This window comes from Opisthorchis viverrini (assembly GCF_000715545.1).
Source record: "Opisthorchis viverrini unplaced genomic scaffold opera_v5_8, whole genome shotgun sequence".
NCBI classification, from domain to species: Eukaryota; Metazoa; Platyhelminthes; class Trematoda; order Opisthorchiida; family Opisthorchiidae; genus Opisthorchis; species Opisthorchis viverrini.
In genome coordinates, this window is record NW_008751664.1 from 4,109,382 (window position 1) to 4,137,200 (window position 27,819).

General features: G+C 44.5%; 2 protein-coding genes across 2 annotated transcripts in view; one reads left to right on the forward strand and one right to left on the reverse strand.

Moving 5' to 3' along the window:
* Window positions 1-1,369, forward strand: part of T265_12649 (hypothetical protein) — a gene marked incomplete at both ends in the record, with an annotated part of 33,765 nt that extends 32,396 nt beyond the window's left edge. The window contains one exon of the mRNA XM_009164731.1: window positions 461-1,369. Coding sequence (XP_009162995.1) covers window positions 461-716 — 256 coding nt within the window. The remainder of the gene's footprint in view (window positions 1-460) is intronic.
* A 12,483-nt stretch (window positions 1,370-13,852) lies between these two features.
* The window catches only part of T265_00834 (hypothetical protein), a gene marked incomplete at both ends in the record, with an annotated part of 48,436 nt that continues 34,469 nt past the window's right edge, over window positions 13,853-27,819 (reverse strand). Inside the window, 4 exons of the mRNA XM_009164706.1 lie at window positions 13,853-14,421; window positions 16,625-16,712; window positions 23,615-23,894; window positions 24,850-24,934. Coding sequence (XP_009162970.1) covers window positions 14,118-14,421; window positions 16,625-16,712; window positions 23,615-23,894; window positions 24,850-24,934 — 757 coding nt within the window. The remainder of the gene's footprint in view (window positions 14,422-16,624; window positions 16,713-23,614; window positions 23,895-24,849; window positions 24,935-27,819) is intronic.

Here is a 27,819-nt window from a genome sequence, read left to right on the forward strand (position 1 = left end):
GAGAGGAAATCACTGCTCTCTATCGAGAAGAGAGCTTCAGTCGGTGGTCGAATTGTTCTCCGAACTTGATAATTCTGTCGCAAACGTTTGGTCACTAGTCAAAGTGACACTCTCAGTGAAGCAGCTTGTCAGGCACTTTTGTACGAATTTCAGTGATAGGTCTACGTGGGATTCTTGGCGTCCTTTATTGTTTTTTGGCGATGTGTAGGCTGTGGACAGAGAAGTAAAAGTCGCTCAAACTTTGAGTGACTTATCCTATCATTTTGGGGAGCGCCCTTCTGATTTTGGTTGATCGACCGCTAATCTTAATCTCCCGATCCAGCTCATTCGATCCACGCTACAATCTCCTATTTGCTTGGATCAGATTATGTGGACGATGCGCACTGTAGGGAAGCAAGGGAATTTGTGTTGCTTTTCAATGGACCTATAGATGTTTTTTTTATTTCTGTTTCTACTGCAGACTCCAGATGACGTTGTTGGTTGAGGAGAATAAGAAGCTGCGTGACCTACTGAACCAGGCGAATATTCATTTGCCTCCCTCGTCCGTTATTTATCCTCCTGTACCTGCCTCCACTGTCGCACGTGAAAATGTATCTTCTTATTCACCTATCCTTCCCGAACGTCCCGTCTTCGTTCCTTCTGTATCCTTGCAGGACCCAACATCTTGCCCATCTCCATCATTTTGCTGGAACCATGTGCGTAGTGATTGCTGCTAGCGATAGCCTGGTGCTTCATTCAGCTGTATCCTTGCAGGACCCAACATCTTGCCCATCTCCATCATTTTGCTGGAACCATGTGCGTAGTGATTGCTGCTAGCGATAGCCTGGTGCGTTCATTCAGCCTGTTCGTGTGTTTGTGTGTGCTGCCTTACAGATGATCTACGTACCTGCAAAATCAGTGATAATTTTCCGCCCGTTCCCCGTGATGATCCATTTCATTTTATGCCGTTCATTTTCGCTTCAGTTTATTCTTACTACCTTTTTTCTATCTGATTTTATCCGACTGTGCATCTAGGGACGAGTATTTCATCGATCAGGACATGAGTTTGTCGAGTGACATGTCGAGTAGCACTGCTTACTTACCGTATTTCACCGAATTTTTACTTTTTTTGGAGTTCTCACCCGTTGTTTTTCTGATTTTCTGACTGTACATGCATGTCGTTTCGAATCTCTTGGGTGACTTTTCGAACTGAACCCGGTCACAAAATGTTCAAGAGTCTGGAAGGCTCAGTCAGACGCCAAATCTTCTCTTGAGCCATGAATTTCGAAACTGTTTTAAAGTGCTTCATTCACTTTCGTGCCTCCGAAAAGCCAGTTATTCTTTCAGTATCGGGACATGTAATTCTGCCCACGAATAATAATAATAATCGTTCAGCTGTAGCATCCTTTCGATGCCTAACTGCCATGCAACCCGAAGGAAGCACGAGGGCTGGGATACTGCCAGGTTGCTCGAGCCTAGACAGGGTAAGTCAAGAGACGGAGGTTGGGTTCGAACCACGGACCTTCCGGTCAGTAACCACTCTAACCACTGAGCCATCTCGCGCCATTCTGCTTTGACCCAATCGCCTCTGTTTTTCCGTACGAATTGGCTTGAAACGGTTCGGCCGACAAAATAGTTTCAAATTTTGTCCGTGTGCAAAATCTTTTTTAATCTCGTATGAAGTCGTCTGCTTTTTTAGTCTATAGTGGGTTGGTTGACGACGCCACAACAGAAGCTCATCGTATCAACCGTGTATGTCTGCATGTGCCGGTTAGAGTTGTATGGTATCACACGGATGTGCATTTAACTCGATCATTGGGCTAGCTTTTACATCCACAGTATCTCGTGATCAGATGACCTCGTGCTTCAGTGTAATAATGAAATAATAACCGTCCGGTTGAGCACCCTTTCATCCACAGTATCTCGTGATCAGATGACCTCGTGCTTCAGTGTAATAATGAAATAATAACCGTCCGGTTGTAGCACCCTTTCGGTGCCTAATTGCTATGCCACCCGGAGGAACTAGAAGGACTGAGATACTACCATTTATCTGGGCTTAGACAAGACCAGTTGAGATGCGGAGGTTGGGTCTGAACCACTGAGATTTCTCGTACTCAACAAACGGAATCATCGTGTTCGGGATTCGTACCCTCACTGGGAATTCCCAAACGATCAGAACACAGTCCAACCTCTTTTCAACAACAGTTTCGGAAAACAGTACCGATAGTTGAATTTTAATCAGATCGACGTATCGAATATTCATTCGAAACCAGACGTAGGAAGGTTTGAGGAAAATCAAGTTTCCATTGATCGGGGGCGTCTGACATGAAATGTTCTCACAAAACCCAGCTGAAAGGCTTCCACCCAGGTTTGCATCGACTTTGGAATAGATGCTTTTGGATATCGGTGCAAATAACGTCTGCAATCGTAGCTTTCAACGATGTGCATCCTTAATTTCACTAGCCTCTATTGCTGAAACTGGGTTTGGTTACTGAACATCATTTGGCTGTCTTTGTCGTTCACGTTAGCAACAGTCTGTTCAGCCGCCATGGTTGTGATTTAAATACCATCCAACTGAAACTACCTCGTCAAGCGTCTCTAGTTCGTTACTTCTGCTTTTAGGGTTGCTGGCGAGGCAATGAAGAACCTCGTTAGGGTCATCGATCGCCCTTCGTATTCATTCGTCTTCTGAGGCCTATGTAGGTAAGATGACGGACCACTGGGCAACGGACTCGCGTCACAGTAGCTATTTTAATTCGTCTAGTCCGATGGAAGCATCAAAAATACGGTTTTCCTATGGGCTTTCTTCGACGCAACAGATGGGAAATGCCGTCAGATAGCATGAGCCTGATATCAGTCCCGATCCTTGTATGAACGTGAGACTCATCATTTACGTCCATGTGGTTGAATAGTTGATGTTCTCTGTTTGCTGGAAGGTGTAGTGAAAAGTGCTCAGGCAAATATTAACGAGCAACTTTGATTCCAAGCAAATTTGAAGCCACGAAACGAGATAAAGTAAACAAGTTGCCTGCTATAGGTGCCCCTGGATCATAAATTCCTTCCATACTTGACAAATCACGTGCAAGATAGATGAATTCGTGAATACCTTTGTGACAGCGAATAAGCTTTACAGAGATCAATGAATCACGTGTTCAAACGAATTTCGTCAACACCAGACTATTTTATAGTACAGAATTACCTATTGGCCGACCGCGGTTCCTTCGAAAGTAGGGTGCGGAGTCACGGCCGGATTCCGACCCCCGGTGTTCAGTAATTGTCCGGATTTTCACTAGTCTCGGTTGGTCAATGGTCCGCGTTATGTGACTTCGGGGTGTTCCCTTAGTTACTGGTGCTTAGGCCAGATGTAACGCCCCAATTTCTTCCAGACACCATTTAGTGACACCGGGGGTTTGTTCTCCCATCCTCTGACGGAAATCTCACCACACGATCAACACAAGATGCCCGGAGCAACCATGGATCCTGACAGTGTGGTTGGAACTGAAGTGCCGTAGGAATTTCAGCCTATTTTGTGGGCAGTCGGAGGCGGTTGCCGCATTCGTGGAATACACATTCACATCACTCGAATTAACAGTTTCCGTCCGGCTGCGGCACAATTACTCTGATGACTCCACACCAAATGGTTGAAACACTGGATTCGAGTTTCAGTGCATAGTACCAGGATTCGAAGCGGAGATATGTGACATACAAGTGTGAATGTTTCACCACTACCTCACCAGCAGACGGTGGACGCTCCCTACTTACCACGTCTACACATGTGAACACATCCATGCTCGAATGATCTGATTGGCTTACCCCTTTGCTGTGGTCTTACAAGAACAGTTGGGCCAGGACTTTGGTAGGACGGGTAAGTCAGGAGTAATGTGAACGTGAATATCTTTATTGTCGTGCAAGTAAAATGCCTAAGTGGATCCTTATTTTTGTCGTAATGGACGTAACGATGCTACCAAATACCTTGAACCTCTCTTTCACTAGTGTACACGTAATTTCACCCAACTATGTACGAAGAGGACCAGTCACGGAAGATGGATGGGCTTCATTCGCTAGCAAACTGTGCTATCGATCACAACTGCACAAAGGGTGAACATCGGTTAAATTATTGAACATATGAGATGTTCTCAATAATAGAGTCGGATATAGCAAAACATGCTTACAGTCTTTGGATATATATATATATATAGCTCGTTAACAATCGCTAGCAAACTGTGCTATCGATCACAACTGCACAAAGGGTGAACATCGGTTAAATTATTGAACATATGAGATGTTCTCAATAATAGAGTCGGATATAGCAAAACATGCTTACAGTCTTTGGATATATATATATATATAGCTCCGTTAACAATCCTAAACATCTCGATATACGTTTCCAACCCCCAAGTCGTCTGTTTAATTTACCTTAATGTTTGTTCACTGGGCAAACAGTACAGTGAATGCTTCTTGCTCATACGCTGGATTCCCTGTGCTTTGATGTATGCTGCCTGCCAGAAACCAGAATCCGGGACACAAGTTCTTTAGATGTACTGACTCACCTTGCTGTCTTCCAGCTACTGCCTGCGCACCACTTCACATTTATATGCCGGGGTGGGTGTGTTATGTTGAGCTATCTGCCGGATTCGCCTCTACTGGTTTAGATAATCAATGCCTCTGTGCGATACGTTTAACGTCTGTGAAAAGCTGGAATATGACGGGTCTATTGCCCACAGTTTATTGTCTGCCTACAACCCAACTGTACAGTGTGTATGAAGCTTCAGGTGCGGGGATATGAATGCGCAGGGTGGTAGGATAAGCGCTGTTGGTGCTCAACTGGATGTCCCCTAGATTGGTTACGAAGCACACGGAACAGAGGAACTCCCAAAGTGGTCATTTGCCAACCAGAGGCTGCTCCTCTGCAGTATCGAATTCCGCTGGCATGGATCGATCACTACCTATAGCTACTTATGGTAAAACTGTGTGGAATACAATAATGCACTCGTTCGTTGCTGCTTTTCCATGCGCTTTACATGTCTACGCGGAATACGCACATCACTTTCGGTAGATAAAAGCCCCTTGCATCCCGAAATCAAACTAATTTATCAGGATATGCTCCTCCTTAGCCTATTTGCTGGTTAGATAGTGGGTGTTAACAATTACTGAGGCGAGGTGTTCACGATGCCTTTACTTTACCACTTTACCAGTGGTACATCCAAGCCGGCTTATTTCAAGCACTGTTTCTGTTTTAAAACCATGAGTCCGTTAGTGGTCCGATGAGATAGTCCTTTCGGTCTGGAACGCAACCCACCTAGTGGCATCATCCGACCACAGGTGAAACAGACCAGTAAGATTGGTGGATTTAGGTGGAAAAAACGGAAGGAGCAACAAATGTTGAAAATGTCCACAAGCAATTCTAGTCGATTCTTTCGATAGGTCCTGTGGAATCTCTGGTGAATGAAATCATTAAAGATCAAAATGGCTCTCCTGTATCCAGCAAAAGGGAACCCTTGGACCGATAGTCACAATCCTCCGAGATACAATTTAATTGATCACCTGCTAGTTCCCATCCGGAATGTAGTCCTTCGGCAGAAATATAGGAACCTTTTCAGATTTATAAGGCTTCGAATATATTTCCCTAGTCAATCATCAGCTTGACCCTAGCCCTGACGACCCTCCACCTGCTCTTCTAAAGGATGGCAGTGCAGTAATCAGTCAATGTCTAACTTTTTTTAATTTGCCTGAAAGAAAAAGACCATCCCATAGAACCGGAGTGAATCGAGAGTGATGCCCACCTTCAAGAAGGGTATTCAGCTTGGGTCTCTAATGGCAGTGAGCCCTCGTCATCTTAACGCGGTGCCGTGAGCATTAAACGAGGTTTTGAACAGTCTAGGGGCTGCGTCAATTATATCTTTACACTCCACCAGGTTTGGGAAGGGCCATATCTCCAGACGTCATACAATCTTGTCGTCAACTGTGCATTTAGTCCTGTCGCTCCGTGAGCGCTTCTAATTACATATGCTCAAGAAAGGAGGGTGGAGTTTTCGCCAGCACGTTTCGACCCTTATATCAACATAATTCCGGGCAAGGAAAAATGTATTGAGAGCCTCCTAAGGCCTTCTCTGTAAAAAAAAGTTGTCCGATAAGGATGTCCACTCTCTCCATCGTCGTTCAACTTCGTCATCGACAACTGATGAAGCGGAGGCTGAGGTATCTACAAAACCCCAGTGGTCGAATCTTTGTTAATGAAACCGTTTTTCCTCTGAAGTACGCAGACCAAATCATCCTAATCTTTGAAGACGAAGACAAAACACAAGCAGTGCTGACCAAACTCACCGCGATTGCCCTGTTCTGACAAGCGCCTTGTTCCTGAAAATGCAGAGTCACGCTTCAAAACGTCAAATCATTGAACATGTACACCGCATTTCAAGAAGAGGCTGTGAATGTTGTGGATTGCGCTACCTCCCTCGCCAGTTGTATTAGCTCTGACGGAAGTGTCTTACGTAGTCACTGCGCGAAGTTGAAGGCTCGAATAACATCTGCCAACTTGCGTCATTCGTGTCAAAGAAGCATATCACTGGATCTCCTTGGTCACGTGTGTCAGGCCACTATAAGACCTGCATTGTTTTACTGTCGTAACACATGTCGGGTTGAACCAATAAAATTTCAGACTTCTATTATTCTGAACGTTGCCTTTCCAGCGTATAAGGAAGTCAGGTTTTCTTCCATGAACACTCATTCACAAGGGTGCGCAGCCACTGACCTACCATCTGTGACCGGTGTACTGGATCCTCGGTCTGCTGCTTTAAACAGCTCCTGGACAGAGTAACTTAACTTTCAGGCTTGTTAATCCACCTGGCCGCATTCCGTCTTATCACTTCTCGACTTGTTATTTGGCCGCGGTGTGTCTAGATAGCAAAGTAAATTTCGGTGGCACGAAGAAGCCCACAGCAATCCGGATTGAGGCGATCGATCTATGCTGGACGTACTGTTGTGTCTCAAGGCATATTACATGAAAGTGCAGGCCATTTGGTGAGACAAGTTTGCAAGCTTTCTGTGTGAGGATCTGACAAAATAGATCCAATTTCAGAGGGTTTTGGCATATGGTCGGTGGATTTGTTGCTGGTCAAGGTTTCGCTGTTGACACAGAAACTCGATCAGGCCAAGTGAATAGGTTACCAGGTTGACGAGTTTTAAGGTACACAGTGAACCAATCAGTGAGATTTCTTCTTAACCGAATTAATCAGCACTGAACTTTAGTCAGAAGTTCTTGTTTTTTAGTGTGGATGACTAAAACTTAGAACAGATGGGATAGGGGGAATTACCATCAAGCTGAATCAATATTTTAGTGCCTGTTCTTCCTGTCTAGGACACTCTAATGAACTTATCTTCTAGGGGTTCGTTCACAGTTATTGTCAGGGGACGCTAGGACGATTGAATTGAAATTAGGTAGATTGGGTGTATCTTGCTTGGGTTTCGTTTTTTTAAACTCAGATCATGCAGATGAAGGCACAGCGCCACATGTCAACTCGGCCGATCTAAATCTGCTAACTACCCACTTGCCGGACATTTATTCAAATCCCCGTACGAGTGTCACCCATCTCACGTACATTTTTGGGTGAAAAGTGGAAACGCATATGAATGACATGGGTACTCAAGGGTTCTCTCACATGCTTAGTGAGAACCTGATATAGCATGTATTGTTTTTCTTGCGCGAGGAGTTTTCTGTAGACAAAAGCCATTGCACCCTGTCCACATAACCCATTGACCAAACAGGAAGAGCTAATACGAAAGCTTGTTTTAACCATTGCGTACACGAACAACGGGTTTCAGGTTCACTGAAGCATTCCACCAACTTCTTCCTTAGCCTGCGTCGATATCTCCTGAAATACTAAAATGTAATTATAGAGCAGTTGTTCGAGTGGCGATTGTTGCACCGTTGTTCTAGATACGAACAAATCGAGCTTTGTCCTGTTAGCAGGAACACGGAGACAATGGTCTTGTTCCCTCAGAAAGCTTTCAGCTACTGAAATTTACATGAGCAAGCGTTCCTGCACCATTCGAAATTTTGTAAAGCAGCTCGGTTTGAAGATTTCGCTGCGCCTTTGGTCTTACCTGCGTCGGGCATAAAACACCTATGATCTCGAACGTTATCTTTCCCATGTCGTTTGTCTCTGATCACCGGTTTTTTGCAAGTTGACATATTTGAATACAGTCAAGATCTTCCATGCTGGATACACACATCGTCCTGTCGTAAAATTGTTTTCCTCAGAACAGTCTAGCTGTCAACTGTCCCGGTGAAGTGATTACAGAAGACTGTAACATTTTCTAGTGAGGTCGCGTAATACTAGTGTTTTTGAAACACTATTGCATTAGGTTTACATTTGATTCTGTTTATCCCGTTTGGAAAAATAGCTACTCTAGTATACAAAATGTACCGTCGAATAGACTGTAAAATTGATCGGCAATTCTATCGTTGAGCCTTTTGTGTGAACAATTGGTTGGACAAATATGGACGAAGATAGAACAAATGTAAAAGTGGATAAGAGACCAGATCTACTCAATAGTGTTATGCGAATTTAAGTGAGAAACCCGGACTTAACAATGACTGAGAAATCGGCAAATTCCCCCCAATACAGACAAAATATGTCAGCTTAGTCCCGGACCCAGTTGGCTACGCTAAGTGAGGTAAGCAAAGCCTATACAGACTCTGACTGGCATTTGGCTGACCATCACTAGACCGTCTTCAGTTTGTCTTGAGCTTCGCGATGCGGCATTTGTCTTCTGAACATTCGGAGCCGGCGACCAATGTGCATTTGCATCTGGCGGAAGCTCCAGTGGTAAAACACCGCAGGTCTATATGAATCCTCACGTAGTGGCCGTGTCCAAAAAGTGCTGAAGGGCTAACAGCTCATAGTCAGTGTAAAATCTTCGTCTGGCCTACACTTTGTGCACAGGGACAAACTGCTCGAAATAACCGAACATCACGTCGGTCAGACTGACAAATTACTTACTGGCTACGGACCGGGTGAAAGTATATCCCTATTGGTGAGAAAATGGGTTGATCAGTAAATAAAAGTTTTAGTTCGATACTCCTCCCCGATCACGGAGAGTCTAGCTCAGTCATGTGGAGAAGTCTATGGCAAATTTATAAGCGAAGCAGTACCGATCTTCCTTTATCTCAAGATAGCGTACACTCTCATACATCTACCAAGCCGAAAACCAGGCCTAGAAACCCGATACCTTTTCGAAGCCTCAAAAACACATTGTATCACTCTGATTCAGCAGCATTAAAACAGGACGATAGGGCACTTTCAAATTTCATCATACTGTCAACAGACTAATACAGGCTGCGAGACATGCACAGCCGAACTATCCACAAATCAGGCTGTCAGTCCAACTCTGCGCTTTCAGGATACTAAAGACACCGACACAGGCGGTGCTGGCTACCGAAAAGCTCACTCAGATGAACGCTTTAACCATTAATGATCTTCATTACGTGGGTGTAGAGAAGTCGGTAGCATGCAGCAGGTTAATGTCTATTGCGTCACATACCTGTTGTCTATTGTGAACAGCTGGCGAAGATGAAACTGGTGTAAAATCCGGTTAAATTCAAAGCCCTCTTAGCTACTTCTAAGGCCTCCAAAGAGGACCGATGAGTATTCCGATGAAACAGTTAGAATATCCGCCTATGGTCACATGCTTATGCTAATATGCCAATAGCTGGCTTCACTAACAGTCACGTGAATCTGTAAGCCACTAGCCGTTGAAAATGATCTGCATAGACCTGGCCCACTATTCGACAGCCTAAGCGAGTAAACCAGAGAGAGGTGCGGCCAATGAGATTCGACCCAATGGCGATGAAACTGTTTGTGTGGCTGCGCTTTGTGATTATTTAACAGTGGTAGAATAATTCTGAATAAATCGACGATCACAGATGATGTGGGCCTTTGACCACTGATGCCTCAGAAGCGTTGCTGGTGTTGGATGACAAACGAATTCCTAATGAGATCATTTAAAAACCGGTATTCGCTTGTGTATCAAGTACTTCATTCGCATTCAGCAGCATCAATCGCGGTACATCGGTTATGTGAAGCACTTTCCGAAACGTCTACCGAGGCATCGTCTCCGTCTGCCCTTCAGAATGGTACGAAGTGTGAAGTGGACAACGTGTGATTTGGCAGAATTGTGTGAAAGGGATTATGAGAAGTACATGTGTTGGTGCCGTTCGCTCTGAAGGATGGAGTCCGCGTGACGCACCCTACGCTCACCTGGAGACTACAAGAAATGGTGTCTAACTGGTGTCAGTGGCAAGGCATCAGTGTGAACAATGTTGTCGTCTTTGACGATGATGATGAAATCGATGACGTACTGCAAAGCGCATCTCGTGATTACTTATCCAAAATATTCCAAAGTGTTTACGTTTCGGAGTGATGAACTGACAGGAACTGCGCCACTAGCGTAGTCAATACCGATTAGTGAGAACATCTAAGAGGTCTGCAGCTTCTGAGTGTCCATTTCATTATATTCTGAAACGGAAAAATAAAAAAAGAATGTGGAGAGATTGGGTCCCTTGACACACCTTGCGCAACCTAAAAACGCCCGGAGAATTCGTCCGTATACCCTCTTAATTTCATGGCCAGCATACATCCTTTGCAAAATGTTAGCGTAATTATGTGAAGAGTCGCACGCTTCCGAGCTGAAAGTTCCGGTGACTTGTCACCGAACCACTCCTAGTCGATAAATGGAGGTATATGCCAGAGTATTTTAAGATACCCACTAGGACAACTGGGGAGAAAATCACGAATTGGAGGGACAGCCTATTGCTTCTTCAACGGTACATCTGCATGTGGCACCAACCCCAATCGGAGTGTACAGCAATCACACTGGTTAGAAAAAGATAATATTACTCGGTATCGCTTGCATCTTTGCTTGCTGCGGGAGAACGGCTCGAGTATCAGCATTATCGGGGAATCTAAGGTTAAAATCGTGCGGTCCTGTGCGACTTGAGTCAGAGGTCAAAGGTGAGACACCTCGACCAAGTTACTTTTCCGATTTGAGCTAAGTATCGTTCGCCTTCACCTCCCTTTGTTCACTTATGTTCCTCTCCAATTAATTGCCATACTACAAGTAAGAATTACCGGACTGTCAGCTATCTGAAGATGTACGGTATATAAGTCTGGGCCTTCAGTCGAGACTAAGACTACCTGCCACTCCGTACTACCGAGCTTCATCGTAAACAAGAGCTCTCGACAATCATACCCTTTGAGATTGGCCAGTGGATAGTCGCCTAGATCATACACACGTTTGAAGTCTCCGAAACACGCACAACAAAGCATCCAGAACTATTCGATTTTACGTTTACCCTATGATTATCAGTGGTCCTTGGTGTGCATAAGATAGAAGTCGAACTCCGCCTAACGACGAGACGCGATTTTCCACCCAGTCGTCACTTTCACATCAATAGACTATTAAGTTTACTCACGGCTAATATCGGAGCTTACCTGTCGTTTCACACTGTATTCTGACGCTGAGAACATCTACCGGGATCTGTCTGGACAGAGTTCAACAAAACACACTAGCACTGTCTTCCTTGTGGGTGTTATGAATTAAAAGTCCGTGGACTAGCCCCTGTGGAATCACACCTAGGTGTTCGATTGGGATCGGATACTCATCCCACAGACCCCTAGAGAGAAACCCTCGCAAAGAGAAGACAGGATTCCTACTGAATTCAGTGACTACCCACCCTCAGCCCTCGGGCCCCTTAATAAACTATTTTGCTCTACATATACAACGAAGACTGTTCCTTAAAAGTGGTGAGCCCCAACACCAGGAAACTTCAGAGGATAAAACGTCTCGTGCCAAATATCGTAGAATTCAATCTGACTGAATCAGGGCGGATTCCGTCCAGGATCAAATGTTTGCCCTATGCCGAACCCTATTTAAATTTCAACTCTTAATTGCGAATCATCGTGAATATTTCTCCAACTAATTGTGTACTCACAAGGAGCACTGCTTATAGGTGAAGGGTCATGAAGAAGAAACCCTAGCTCGATATCGTGTCTGGTGTGCGCCAAAGGTATCCAATGCTGTTTAAGCCTGCAAACTGCAAGTCACCTTGGCGGGGATCTTGCGAATATTCCAGTTTATTCCCAGGCCTGAATGGCGGATTCGGAATAGGCTTGGAGACAAACTGGAAAAAGCTCAGTGCATGCTGGTCAGTCTACCGCACTACGCAGCGATACTGGGAAGGACGTTTTACATACCTGTATGGAGGTGCCACTGCCAACGTAGGAGTTGGTAGAACAAGTCATTGTATCCTAACATCCTAACATCCACCGACGAAGTTCAACCCCAGATTGACAACACCATACATGCTTTCACACAGCTGAACAACTTATCGCAGAGAAATCAACTGTCTGTGCATAAAAATTCGAATCATCAAAGCGGCGACCAGCACAGTCCTAATCAAAGTCTCCAAAACGTGGCTACTCTGAGCACAAGATATCCGGAAACTGGGAGTTTTTGAAATCGGAATGCTAAAAATTCAAAACCCGGAGAAAGTGTCACAAGACGAAAACTCAAGGCAATGTCAAGACCTATTACGCCTACTTCAGGTCCCTCAATGACGTTTAAAATTGGCTGAGGTTTACCAGGCGAGAACGATGCTGTAATTTTAGAACACATCTTGCCCGTATAATATTCCAAACGTGACGCCTTCGCCTCGGAAAACGGCTGAAAATGTGGCTGACTATAGTCAAAAGTACGTACAAAAGTGTGACCACCTTGATTCTGAGTAGCTTCAGAACAAGCTGAAATTTCCACATCTTTAAAGGTTTTTACCCATGCAATGAAATTTTGTATACCGGTTTATTTGCTCTTCTCATCCCTACAGTTTTCCTCTGTCTTTCATACCATGCAGATTTATGCTACAAGCTGATCGTCAGTCTATTGGATCCAGTACCTCAAGATCATGTAGATGAAATTGGCTGCGCAGTGCAACGAAATGAGAACACCACATTTTGTTGAAGCACGTGATGCTTGCGTGCATGCTTTTGGACTAGCAACTCAGACAAAATTGTCATAGTGCACAAACAAGGCGGAATAATCATGAGGGCATTCGTTTTTAAAGCTCAGTTTGGCTACAAATGTACCCAGATATCAGCGTGCACATAATTCACTATCATATGACTCGTCTTCCATTGAATGTCCATATAAGAAGGATGTAGCGCCAGTGAAATAGTTCTCCGTTTACGCGGACTTTGACCTAAAGGATTGGACACACAAATGGAACAAAATTGGCGAATCACCTATCTGTAAAAACGATCCAGCACAAACACTCAGCTGAAACAGTGGAATGTTATGACAGACTGGTACGACTGGAAACTCGATACAATCACTGAGGCGAAACTATGGAGAGTTATTCATTAGGTTTTCGGATCAACATCTCCGCTATGTTGGGAACAGATGTTTATCCACAGACAGGTGACCACACAATTATCTACCCCAGAACAATCGGACATGTAGGGTAGGCTTGCTACCCGGGATGTAGTTATGGTCGTGATCAGTTTTAGGTTGGTAGAAATATGTTGAATGTTTGTCAGTTTCAGAATGTCATCGAATGTTTACTGAAGGGCAACTGACATAGACTTGTAGTGAAAATGACCGAGTCAATGGATATCGAGTACCGTAATGTGACGGGGGCACATCCTGTGCGTTATCATTAGTGTATATCTCTTTAAGAATTTTACTTTTTAATTGAACTTAGATTAAATGGGCACACTGATGGCTTGACTAACGGCCAAACTGCGAGGTGGAGAAGTGCTACCGGAACCAACAGAGGAAAAAGGTAAGACTGAATAATAACAACACGTAGTGTTGCAGTAACAAGTTCCGTGGTAACTTACAATCATACAACATTATGGAGAAGTACGGAAGTCACAGGCGCAGTTGTATCAAAGCAACGAAAATACTAACGTCTATCACAGTATAAAAAACAGTTTCTAACAGAGCGTTTTAAGCCCAAAGCAAAATCAAAGAACGTCAAAACACGAGAAGAGGGGCAATATATCATACAATGGAAGCACTCGTTCAAAAAAGTTAGTGTAATCAGAAGAACCAGAGCACACGAACAATCTACACCGGTCGATTTAAGCCAAACCCTCGAATCCAACTAGGCCATTTCTCATGCACTCGGTGGCTTCATTGATACACGAAGCCAGTATGGAGAGTTCCTGCTTCAGAAGCCTCAAACAGTTGGATTTCTCTTCTGAGTTATCGTCATGAATGTGTTTGAGCAACCGAGTGAATGCAGACTGGACGCGATGGAAATAAACGGTTTGAAACCCACGTGGTGCGTACAACACGAAAGGGAATGAATTGGGATCAGCGAGAGAGGGCTTCACAAAGCATTTGGGTATATTGGCAACCGTTCGATTGAGTACAGCAGGAAATCTGACCAATAAAATAAACAAGGGGAGAAGATAGGATATAAAGACTAGTACTTCTATATAGGGAAGCATGCAGTTAGGTGTAACGAAACGATAGACCAAGTAAGTCTTTATACTGAACTCCAGTTAATCTGAGGTCTCAGGGAAAAGTATTGCAATAAACGGTCCAAAATAACCAACTCATAATAACCGAGGATCGCAATTTAACTCCCTCATTAGTGTCCCGCTCCAGCTAATGACTGAACAGGCACTACACACTCGCACTATGGAGTACGAAATTCAGAGGGGAAACGATACTACTTATGCTAAAGGGAATTGGAGAGCAGAGAAGCTGTCCGCACCAACCTCAAGAGGAGACTACAAGACTTGAAAGCACACATCAGCAAAGCTTACCAAGGCTCTCATTAAAAAGATGTGACGTTCTACTTTTACTGAAAACTAATTCAGTGGTCAGGTACTAAGTAGTCTACTTATACCAGCGTTCCAACATGAATGTATCGTGTTTCTTCACAAATTTCGTGGTTTATCGAAACTGTGGTGGGATTACACTGAGGATCACCTTTTGTCCTTTGAACATCCGAGGATAAATATGTACATATTTGGAATGCACTGCTCATAAGGTTGCTGAAGATTCGTCAACAGCCCACGACCGGTTTCGCCCTTCTTGGGGCTCATCAGGTAGGCGCAGTCCCCGGGTTTCTGTCAAACTTATTTTCTACTTGAGACCAAGTTGCACGAAATTAGCGAAACACACTCATTTCAATATTTTGTAATAATATATTAAAGTGCTGCGAGAGCCAGCAACTACCAAGGAGTGTGGCAATAAATGTATATATACATAAATATACAAATATATATGTATATTTATGTATATTTATTGCCGCACTCCTTGGTAGTTGCTAGCACTCACAGCACTTTAATATTATGAATAACGTTTCTGCACTTTCCTATACTGTTACATCACCATAATGGACTTCGCTTCGGGAAACTGATAGACTAACCTCACTCGGAGCTTTCGCATTCACTGCGAAAGCGCCAGTGATTCCAATTCATCTAACGGATAACATATTCGTAACTAAACACACCATTACCGGCTTTGTCAACCATTAGTTGGTGCAGCCTACCATACGGTTGACCAGCCCCCGTCCTAATCACTAAAAATATGGCACCTGGAATATGTATATCCTCGTTCGTGATTCACAGCTGAGCAGTTGATTGTGATTAACGAACTAATGTTGATCAGGGTCCGTGGCGGAAATGCCACCAACTGCCCGCTACAAATATTGCATCCCAACTACCATACTGGCTTTTTTACCACGACGGTGAGTCCTTCCGATATGCGGCTATAAGCCATTGAGAGAACGTGTCATCGTTTGTCGAATTTACTTCACATTTGACTGTGGAGCACCCGCACACATGACTGATGCTGATTAGTGCTGGAGAATGCCCAACCTACGAATTCGCCTTTGTTTGGAACAGTGACTATCGGATCAATGTTGATCGAACTCCTCGAGGTGCTGAGCAATACTGGAACAAGTGTTTGCGACACCCACTGTCTGGTGCGACAGTCGTCGAACGGAAACAGAGACCGATGGTAAACGCTATGGCTGATTCTTTTGGCAAGTCAAAGACCCTAGGTAATAATATGTAAGGGGACACATTCCGTTGATAGCAGCCTAATTTGCAAATTATTGTTTATCTGCACATACATTCAGTTTAGTGTTCAGGTGCGAGCTACGACTGACAGAAATCCAGGGACTCCGCCTACCTGATGAGTTCTACAAAGTGCAAGACAAAACCGATACTAGACTTCCAAGGGTTTTCACCGATGTTATGAATAGCGTCATACTAGGGAACACACTCCAGTATCCCGATTACCATTCTAATTGAAAAGTGAGGTGGCCCTCGCGTAACACCCCCGCCATCACCACAAAAGACATCCTGATGGGTTCCACAGAAGTTAACGCGAAAATTCACTCCTCAACGGACGTTTTCATCTTTACGAAGGGTCTCTTGTAGATGATGGCTGTACAGAAACAAAGTGTTAAACTCTAAAAGCAGGGTAAAGTCAAAGCTACAAAAGTGATGAAAGTCACAGCTCCGGGTGGTGGAAAAAGTATGAACAGATACTCGCGAAAATTTTGAGATTTCTTAGGATGAACAATGGGCGTGGAAAATTAAGTGCATCAGTGTCAAACCACACTCACTCGGCTGTACGCTGCTCCAATGTATTCAAGAATGCTTCAACACGTTCCGCGGAATGCAACATTTGGTCCAAGTCTTCGCTGATCCAGTCTATAGGAATGGAACGTTACAACTAAGCGTGAGCGAGATCAATAAAAGATGAGTGGATCCTCTCCACTGTTATGTTTATTTGTGGATTATGTTTCATCAGAGAGGTTGTTACTAGACCCATCGAAAGCATCTCGGTATTGCGCTGCTTCCTCCACTAGATCATTCGGAAGTGCTGGAAATCAGATCGGGAACCACATGTCGCAGCTTCATCGCACAAATCAAGTCGACCTATGCTGGCAGACTGAAGAGCACTGTAGTGGTGCTTCATCTTTGCTGAAATTCACTGATAGTTGGCATCTCTGCGGACTCTGGTCTGGGACCCACCCGATAGGAGCCTTGACTATCGTTCTGTCGTCGATCATCAGAGTGAATTAAATGCACAAACATAGTGCTAGACGTTGTCCAGTTATGCGCTCCATGTCAGTTGATCGGATATTTAATGGTTTCTGGGGTGACGACTTCCCCGGTCGGCGGTGGGATAGTTATTTCTGAACAGATAAATTAATTTAGAAGGTTTGTGTGCGGATCACAAGTAGAATGACCGTGTGCGTAGCGATTCAGACAAAAAGTGAACATTGAATTGGTGTATCGGTTTTTCACGTAACACTAAAGTAAAATATCCAGCTAAATTATTCCCAGTGACTCACGATGGGTGAAAAAAACATATGTCACGAAAATCCGGACAACTATCCACTGCAGTGCCTTACAAGCCATATCCATTTTTCGGATGCATCGATTTCCGTGAATTCTTTAAAGTAGAGGGCTCACGGCAGTCGTCGACTGTACTGGAAGTGGGTGGGCCACCAAGTCGATCTTATCACTCCTTCGGGAAATAAAACAAGAACTGACGTTTCGCTGTCGGAGCGCGACCAAACATTCTCCACCCACGCCACCACCAGCGACCTAGCTTTGAGAAAGACCAATCTGGGGATGTAATATATATGGTGCAAGACGAGTCAGTCGCAGTTCAACGAATTCTCCTGTGGCGTTAATATATATGCTAATATCGGATGAAACTGCGAGGCAGCGACGTGATCACATACAAGACTAGCAGTGAACCAATCGTTCCAAGGCCACAAGCAGATGAGGCAGATGCATCCAGTGCTGAAGTGATGGAATGAAATAGGGACTCAACAGCGTCTACTGCGGAGCGAGATTGAAGATAAGCAAATTCGTCAGATCTTTGACAGAAAAGAGTATTTTTTCACGCGACTCATTAGATACGTTCAGAGAGGCTCAAAAGAACGGACGTACAGGTGACTGACCTAAAAAAACTTTGTCGTCCCATTCTTCAGTGCAGGTGTGATGTCAACTACTCGCCAATATTCAGAAATTTATGCACTGGAATGATAAGTAAAAAGTAGAACAGATACTCAGTCAGGTGGTAAATACATGGAACCGATTGAGTAGTCATCGTTTTCGAAAAACGTTTGGTGACAATCGGTAGATTGATTGCTGGGGCAACGTTTCGCTTTTGACACAAAAGCTTCGTCAGGTCAAGTGACTAGATTCCGAGGTTGGTCGAGATTTAAGCCGGAAGGAGAACCAATCAGCTAACTTAAGCTAAATCTCTGTTGGCTATCGGCCGAGGGATTTTTGTGTGTTAGAGTGGGTGAACAAGTGTTGAGCCGATGGGGAAATCTGTGTTTGGGTCCAGCCTAGGGTCTAGTTCTTCTGGTTCGGTTCATTTGATGGTCCCTCTTGAACCTCGCTTGAGCCTTCTGTCCGTCTGTGTGGATGAGCTAGTGCTAAGTGCTGTGACCTTTGGTCGGGTTGGGATTCCCCCCCTCCACCCCCTAGTTTTCGTTAATGATTCTACGTGGATTGACAACCACGCAGTCACGTGTCAACTCGGCTTATCTAAGACCGCTTTCCATATGCTCGCCAGTTCCACACCCTCGATGCTATTCACGCTGTGATGCTTAGTAAATTCCACCACCTCGGCTATCAGACGCTGTGGTGTGAATCGCAGTCCCCGTCTTAAAACTTCCACATTCTCCAGATCTATTCTATGTCCCGTGTCTAAGGCATGTACCCCCACCGCTGAATCTTTGACAAGCGTTTGTTATTCTTCCGCATTCCTTGGTGGTTTGTTCATTCTCCTTTTGTGCTCACCTATCCTGGTGGCTTGCCCTATGTGAGCTTAAGTGCAATCGTTGCAGTTAATTTTATACACGCAGTCCCTATTCCTTTCAACTGGTAAGAGATCTCTCAATTGCACCAAAACTTAGCGTAGCGGTTTTCCATTCTGGAAGCTGCTCGAATGTTGGCTAAATTCAACAGTCTTCGAATAACCTCCGATGTTGCTGCTGGGTCTAGATACGGGAGCCAATATCTTTCTTAGTTGATGCTTAATCAAACTCACTAGGTATCCTATTTCTTGAAGTCTGTTGGCAATCTAGATTTGAGCTGCCGTTCGGTCTATCTCTTCTGTGCACAGCGTTCTGACTCGACGGAACATCGATGAGAATATACTGGCGTACACGGACTTTGGGTGTGCTGATGAGTAGCTTAAGACGGTTTCTGTGTCTGTTGGTTTCTGGTAGATAGTTGCTTTTAATTTCCCACCAATCTTATGTGTTATACAGTCCAGAAAGGGTAATGTACTCGAGGTGGACTCTATTTCCATGCTAAACTTGATGTATGGATTTAAACTATTAAGATAGTCGTGGAAGCTGTTCACGTTATATATGCTAAAACTGTGGATATTGGAGATCCCATTGTAAGGCCTTGTTCTTGTGAGTAGACAGTTGTGTCAAAAACAAACTTATCAAGATTCAAACACACTCTTATGCCCTCAACTATTTCATCCACCGAGAGCTGTGTCCGTTCTTCGAGTGTCGTCTCTAAGAGTAACAACCCTTCAGTTACTTTCAGAGCATCTGCCCGAGGGGTGTTTGTGTACATTAAGATCCACTGATAGTTGGCATCTCTGCGGACTCTGATCTGGGACCCACCCGATAGGAGCATTGACTATCGTTCTGTCCTCGATCATCAGCGTGAAGTAAATGCACAAAGAAAGTCGTACGAATTCCTAATGAAGGTGCTCGATTTCCCCGTGAGTGGTTTTAGCATACCAGCTAAGAATCTGTCCAGTTCATGTGGTGGTGAGCCTATACCATCCACTATTGGACGTATCGGGACATCTGCCTTGTGGATTTTTGGCAGTCCGTAGAGTCGCGGTTTTGAACCGCACTTATTGGATACAACGGATACCACTTAGTTCGCCCTAAATGGTTTATTACGGATCTTAAATATCTACCAACTTCAACCTTACTCTTACTGATCATTCAAGTGATACTGCTACCGGTAATTTGTCGATAGGGTCCATCGGCGAGGTGCTGCCTGACCTTTTGAAGATAGTCGCTCGTGTTCATTATTACTGTGGCTTTATCGCTATCTGCCAATATAATACCATGACAATACTATCTAATTGTCTCAGTGTGTTCAACGCTCCCCGCTCTGATGGTAAAATATTAGGAGCTCCCGGCTGTTGGGCTTTCAGGACTGACCAGCTTCCGCTAAAAGAAGCTTTTGAAACATCGACTCTACACTAGGAATTATTTCCTCCGTTCTTATTACTTTTTTGCTCACAGCGAAGTTTAGTCCCTCTTCTAACAGACTGCGTTCGTCTTCACTCAGTGGTCTGTCTGGTTCACTACCGGTTCGCTAAGAATATCATCACATTCGTCACCAACAGTTGTAGAGGACTGAGACCACCAACTGTGCGTGGTTTCACTTGCTGAATTTTTTAATGTGCTTCCTCTGACGTAGTGCTATCCGTGACTCCACACTCACCAGTGGCGCTGAATACAGCGGCTAGGTTTGACAAGTAAAAACATTTGTGACTGAGTTTGTAATGGTCAAGGCATCTTTGACACAGAAGCTAACTTTTGTCGTCATGCCCCGCACAGACAGATTTTATTGGTTCTATCGATTTTGAGTTTGATCGCTCGACTGAGCCCTCCGACCTATTGTGTAGGCGTGGTTGTGTTTTCTTCGTGGGTGCTTAAGTAGTGAGATGAAACTGTAAATGTTGGTGTGCATGGTTTCAGCAGAGTAACATAGGCCGAAGTAAAAGTTGTGATAAGCTGCGTGCTGGCTATTTGTCAAAGGACCGGAAGTCAGTGATGTTGTTACGTGGAATGATGCCAAGTGATGAACGGCTTATGCGAAGTTTTCCGTAAGCTGGCCCCGTTGTTCTCCTTGAAGCATACTTTTGGGGACAGATTTAGAATACGGTAATCAGAGAAGGTGTCCGTTAGCAGTGAAGAGACTGATATTGTTTACGAGTCAGTTGCTGGCATGCACAAACAACTCGGGTAAAAAAATCAAGATTGCTTGTGTGGTTGGCAAGTACACAAGTAGACCGATCCAAGAAAGGGAGTCCAGGAAAGCAGACAGCCGTAAGACTGGTGCATCTCGTACAAGCTTGTAGGAGCACTCGAATGGTAATTGATCGAAATTGGTTCACTTTTAAAATTTTTGTTAGCACCAACATGCTCTAAATATGGTCTTATTCGTGATCCTGGTCTTGAAGACTGTGCATGACACGTGATGTAAAATGATTCGAATCCTCAATAACGACAACAGAATTTTCCACCGAAACAGCACCCAGCACATCCGAATAGTCACGAAGACCATTATCTCACGACGTACTTCGAATTACGTAAATAGTCTTACCATAGTCACTACCGAAATGTGCTGTGTGACAGTTGATTTGATGAGCGGATGAGCGGTATGGATACTTGTTTGCGCCAAACCGTTGGTATTTTAAAAATGCAAACTGTCACTAGTGTATTGAACGAGGGTGACTGTAGTAGATGGGTCGTAATGTTACGCGCCACCTTTGGCCTATACTCTCAGCCTCATGGTGCCACAAAAACCTGGCTACAGACTGGAAGCAAACAAAAACGGCAAAGCCTTAATATTGTTAGATTCTGATCATTTCCCCCGAGTTTGTCGGTCTTCACCTTAACCTCCGTGAAACCAGACCAATAACTTGCCAAATTTTGCTCGAAAAAATGATCAAACGCGGAATTTCGGGTTTAATTATTTGCAACCATGGATATCGGGATGTCCTCAATGTTAGTGAACTGCACTTGTATTGTTTCGAAATAGTTAAAGTAAATTGAATATTCTAAGGGTAAACCCTAAACTGCGTGATGGTCAGAACTGATCCCAGTTAGATTAACTTATTTCGGTGCGCTTCTTTAGCTCCAGACTGCAAGGGCTGTAATCCCGTATGTGTCCAGAACAATTCACCACAGAAAGTAGCAGAATATACCTGATCCCAGTCACATAGTTTCAAATATATCGGTACGGAAACTGTCCGAGGTCCAAAATGGCCATATGGCCATCCTGGTGTTACGAAACGATGTGCCGCTAGAACTACTGCAGCAAACTCACGTGTGTTCAGTCAACACCGAAACAGATTGATTCAGATTCTGCCTGCCGATCCACACGCCCGGCTGAACAAACACACGGCCACTTCAACAAACGGAGACAGTGATGCAGAAGAACTATGCAAAATGAGGCAAACGTGCTTATTTGAAAGATCACCAATTCTGTCGCTGTGTTGGACCAAACATATCTGTACTTCATCCACTGATCAGAAACGGTCATGAGCAGATAAACGATGAGCGGCGTAAGATACCGAGACGTTTATAAGTTTATTGTGTGATGATGGCTTAGTCATCCTTAAACCAGACATGTTTCGCCACAAATCCAGGTGATGCGAACAGAGTGTAGCTGGACAGTGGCGCATTTGACGGGAAAGACTCGTCGTTGTGTGGAATGAAGCACCGCTGAGAAACTGAGCACTGACGATGTCAACCCGACTGGAGAGGAAATAATTCCAATAAAATTGAAGGCACAGGCAATAATACAATCACTAACTGGTTGCTGGCTCGTTCGCTGAGCTGGGCAATTTAATTGCCCACAAACACTAACCCACCGCTGCGTACCACTACGCTCCCCACTAACGCACTGATGATGTCACCTCGATTGGTGGTGAAACATTTGCAATCAAATTGCCCAGCTCACCGAACAAGCCAACGACCATCTAGGCTACCTGAGCAACCAACATTTTCCTCTACAGACAATAACTAACTACAGACGGAAGTCTTCGCTTCGGTTCCACAGACTGATGGTAAACCTCTACCGCAATTCTGTTCCGTATTACTGAATTAGTGTGCATAACTTTTCTTTTGTGGCTATGCAATGCGTATTGCCCCATAACATGAGACTGTTTGTCCACACCTGTCCCTGGTATTCTGATTATTTAGCGGGTGTTTTCAGTGAAACCCCAAATCAGTCTTGACTCACTCAAGCCTGTATTACCGATGTCACTTTGCAATTCAACTATCAAGCCCGGCAAACAAATCAACAACCAAGCTACCGGTATTTCGCAATAGCACTGCCGTACTCCAAAACTTAACGCCCAGCCCCATGACGGCCCTCTAGCTAACATTATCAAACTGTAAGGTATGGTAGAAGCAAGAATTAGTGATGTTTCCAAATACGATCATCTCTCCAGTAGAGCTAAATGTTCTGTTTTCTTTTCGAAAGTATACCAGAGGGGCAATATCGTATTCTGAAACGTCTTCATTTAGACTTGTCCGTAAAACGGAAAGAAAAAGAACGAATTTTTGATCAAACGTGACGATTACCACGGAAAACTGCATTGGTATGCCCTGGATCATATGTAGTGCGGTGTTTGGCGAAGAGGTCAGGATAAGAGATGCTGTGTGGTACGTTGTGATTTTATCGAAACGAAGGGTAGCATAATTCAAGACAAATCTCATTACCCTTCTTCCGGTACATGGTTATCCAATACAACTTACGAACACAGTGTACCAAGAAGTGGCGATGACGTAATAAGACTGAAAATATAAACTTACCCAAGTTAACTCCGAAATCTGCCAATTTCGGAACTTTAGAGGCCGCAACCTGGTTGAATTCTGCCCACTCCTTCGAAAACGTCGTGGCCCAGCGACAGATTGAATATGGTAGACGGCTTGCGCAACAAAGCTGAAGTATCATAGTCAGGTACAGGCGAACAAGGAGTCGGTGTCTCGGCAATGGCCCGGTATCAGAAACTGCGGGGTCAGTAAATCGTTCCGCAACGCTGATGATATCATAGGCCGTGTGGTAGATAGGCGGATAGGCCAGCCCGTCATCCTTAAGGAGAAACATCAGAGCAGAGACGGTTTCCATGGAAATGAATAAACCGGTTGTCGTGAATCCCCTGTTGGACGAACCCTCCAAAACATGACCACACATCAACTAACGTTTCGGTAGTTTCTCCTTAAAACAAACCTCCATCCATGCAACAACGTAAAAGAAGAAACGATCTTGGCCATCCCTGATCTTTCAGAGGCAACGGATTGATTCCTCAATATAAAAACCCTCAACTTATAAGCATCTTAAAGGAGAAAGCTGAACTTCTGTTATCCGACAAATCCACCGACGCGTAATTCAATGTCTTGTCGACTACTGGAAATATGTGCGCTTCATTTGTGGAGTTACCAAATCTGGTTCTTCTCACAACTGGAGGAAAATTAAAGCTCCCATAGTTACGTTCTATCAAACCCGTATTTCAACAATAGCCTGAGTTAAAAACAACAAACTAGTGCGTTCAAATAGTATATCTTGTAACGAAGTGAATTTATACAACTGAGCTGCTGGTTCCTAGGAAACGCGATAAGGTTTCTGATATGACCGAATTCGTTTTCCGAAGCCGTCAGAGACCTAAAGTGTTGTGCGATAATCCACCTCCCCAAGACAAACAAACAGTGAAATAGGGGCGCTTTGGTTTTCCTCAGGGGCTCACAAACTAGACAGTGGCTGACCAGAGCTACGTTGTAGGTATTCCCGGTTAATGGCGTCTCACATGAGTCTCTCCTAGGAAGTAACTGTGTAGTCTACCAACCTACTACTTACAAAGAGGCTCGATAACTGTAAATAAGCCAAGTAACGTGATTTAAACTGCAACCCGAAAACTTGAAGAAAACTGGACCAGTATTTACTACGTGGAAGAGTCCAGACGGCTAGAATCGGAACCCTGAAAGTGCAAACCATTAAGCCATCGCTAGCATTCTGACGAATTCAAACAGATGAGGTTGATAGGACTTACTGGTGTAAATCCGGGATACGAAGATGGAACACCCAGTTTGTAAGAAAAAGGAATGTGGTCTGAGCCAGTCCCTGGCGGAGTAACACTGAAGAAGAAAACAGAGGTTGTGGGGAAGCATTACCATCTCATATGTTTACGTGTATAGATGAGCAACAACAAAAACAAGTTATCACATTAGGCAGAAAATTCTCCATACACGCGTTACAATTGGCTTAGAACGAGTGGTCAACTTTCGGAAGTGTTAGACAAAACTGTCAGTGAGTTCGACTAAAAGGAGACACTTCTGAGAGGGCATGGTAATGTGAACTTCACAGCAAACAACCTATCAAAGTACCACGCGCAAAGCACAACACCGCCTAAAGATAGCCCTGAATACCGTATAAGTAGTGCACCTTGTAGTCACTTGCTACCTACTTTTACCTATTTGTAATTGAAGAATTATCAAAGCGTGCTTTTGTCTGAACTTCCTGTTTTCATGAGTAGTACCGATCGTTGAAAACGAGCCAAGTTTCTTCACTGTGAGTCAACGACCACGACAATGTCCAATTTCTCACCATCTTTTTGTAGTCGGCCTCTAGCCCAGGGGCTAGAGTTACAGTTCTGTTGATTACAAGGCGGCCGACTCTTTCGTTCACCCCTCACCATTTGGCGCTTTTCCGGATGTTTTTTCTTATTAGAGGGAACACAATCAATTTCCTATATGTTTACCCAAAAAGCCAGTGTTCAGTCTTCACGCAAAAAACAACGCCCTATCTACTGTCACCATCACAGTGTCAGTGTCATCAGATCAGTGTTCAACGCTAATGCCTTACTGCCGTACAACCGTAAGTTATGTGAAAATCATATTGCGAAAAAACAATCAAACTGGGTGGAGAAGTGACCTGGTGATAATCTATCACAATCATTCCGAGGTCCTCAGACCTCCAGACACTCAGGTAATTTCGATAAAGACTGACAAGAACGCTACTGACACTGGTTAGCAAGCATAGCCTGCAGCACCCTCAACCATGCATCAAGCGGTCCCCACAGTGGAAGGCAATCCGCACCTACACCATCCAGGCTTTTCCACAGTCTCTTTCATACTTCTCTTTCAGGTCAAGGATTGACCACCAGTCTGCTTGAGACATTCAGATTAGACACGGAAAACAGAACTCTCTTTCGCAAACGATGAGTCAACATGCGCAATACATGGCTTAACCACCGCAACTTATGGTGCTGAACAAACTATTCGATGGAAGTCCTCGTTGCACAGTCGAACAGTCGTCACTAATTTCCTCGTTGTAGATACGTGGATACCAGTCTACACAAGCTATGATTCTGAGACAAAGGTCCCGAAGACCTGAAGAAATCGCAGTTTCGCTATTCGAAGGGGCCATGTTTAACAGCCGTACAAGAAAACTGATACACACGTCCCTTGAGATTCATGGATATAGCACTTTGATGACATAGTTGTCTCACGTTAGAATCGGAACTAAGACAACCTCCAAGATATGCACAGCGCTTCAGAAATTCGAGTACCTGTCTTTGAATTGCAAGTGACAGTGCGTTCATAGACAAGAGCAAACGTGGTGCCAAAGGGCACGGTGATCTGGTCAGCTCATCCAAAACACCTGCGCTTTATTCTCCTCTTTTACGGCGAGAAGGATCTCATCTGTACATTCCAGATCGATTTGGTGTTCGTCAGTGGCTAGTTGAACACTAGGGTTTTAAAGACAACCTACGTTCATCTGTACATTCCATCATTCAGTCGATCACAAAACTGAATAGGAATGGAAAGAGTTGGCATCCTTGTCGGACATAACTTTGTGTACGGGAGGCTTCGGAAAGCTCTTCGTATACCCTCACACGTTCTTAAGTCTGAGAACACAAAGAAACGAATGCGCTCACAAACATACGGAATACTCCTAGCTGAGAAAGCATGTTAAGGAGACCAACTGATCAACTGAGTAGAATGCACATTGGAGATTCTGCAGTAGTAAAAGTGTGGGTCCTTTATACATATGACGTTGTCCTACCACCTGAATGAACGTGAAGATAAATCCGTCTAACTTCGAGATCTGCCAGTCTCTTAGTCGTTAAGCGAATTGTCAAGAGCAGCTTCCTGCTCCGCTTCCTTCAGAATGCGAACATCAAAAGCGACCCGGTAAGCAGGATGCCTTGGCTTAAAGATTGATTTCGGGATGCCTGAGGCCGTCGGCGCCGGATGACACGCAGACGTTCTAGCTAAAACCGATGCAAGAATGGCCTCCTCAGCCCCCACTGATGGGCATACAAGGAGCTGGTAATAAGGTAGGCGAAGGGGGATGATAAATTACGTGAAAAAGTGAGAAGGGAGGTGTCAGCTTCAACCTTTTCTCTCTTACTAGCTCTGTTGTAGGCAGCAAGTAAGGTGAACCGGCTGATGACACCAGGTGGCGGCAACTGTGGCATGACATTATTTTTAGTTGTGGGGGTCGCGTTTGTACGCGGGCTGATATACCGCCAGGACGTTGAACGTAGACAGGAGGATGATTAAGGTCCTCGACCGAGGCTGCTTCGACTCAGAAACCTAACCTTAGTGCAGCAGTGTTTGGCGGGAAATACCAGTGCATTACCACTCGTAAACAGAGAATCGTCAAACATGTTCCAACCACCAACCTGGAGAACCACGTGACTTGGTCAGATCTCTAACAACTGACCAGCCTGTTGAGAAACTGTGAGTACGGCTTAGTGCGTCAGGGAGACACATAGACCGTCACAACACGGTAAGGTCCGGTCAATCATCATCATCATCAACGACAGCATGACATCAGTGCTCAACACCAATGCTTCACTGCCGTCTAACCATAAGGCAACGGTGTTTGGCGGGAAATGCATATGCATTACTTTTTCTACGGAACAAGTTGCCATACATATTCCAACCCCCAACCTGGAGGACCAGGAGACTGTTCGTCAGACCGCTAGCCATTCACCAACCTGGTAGGAGAGACT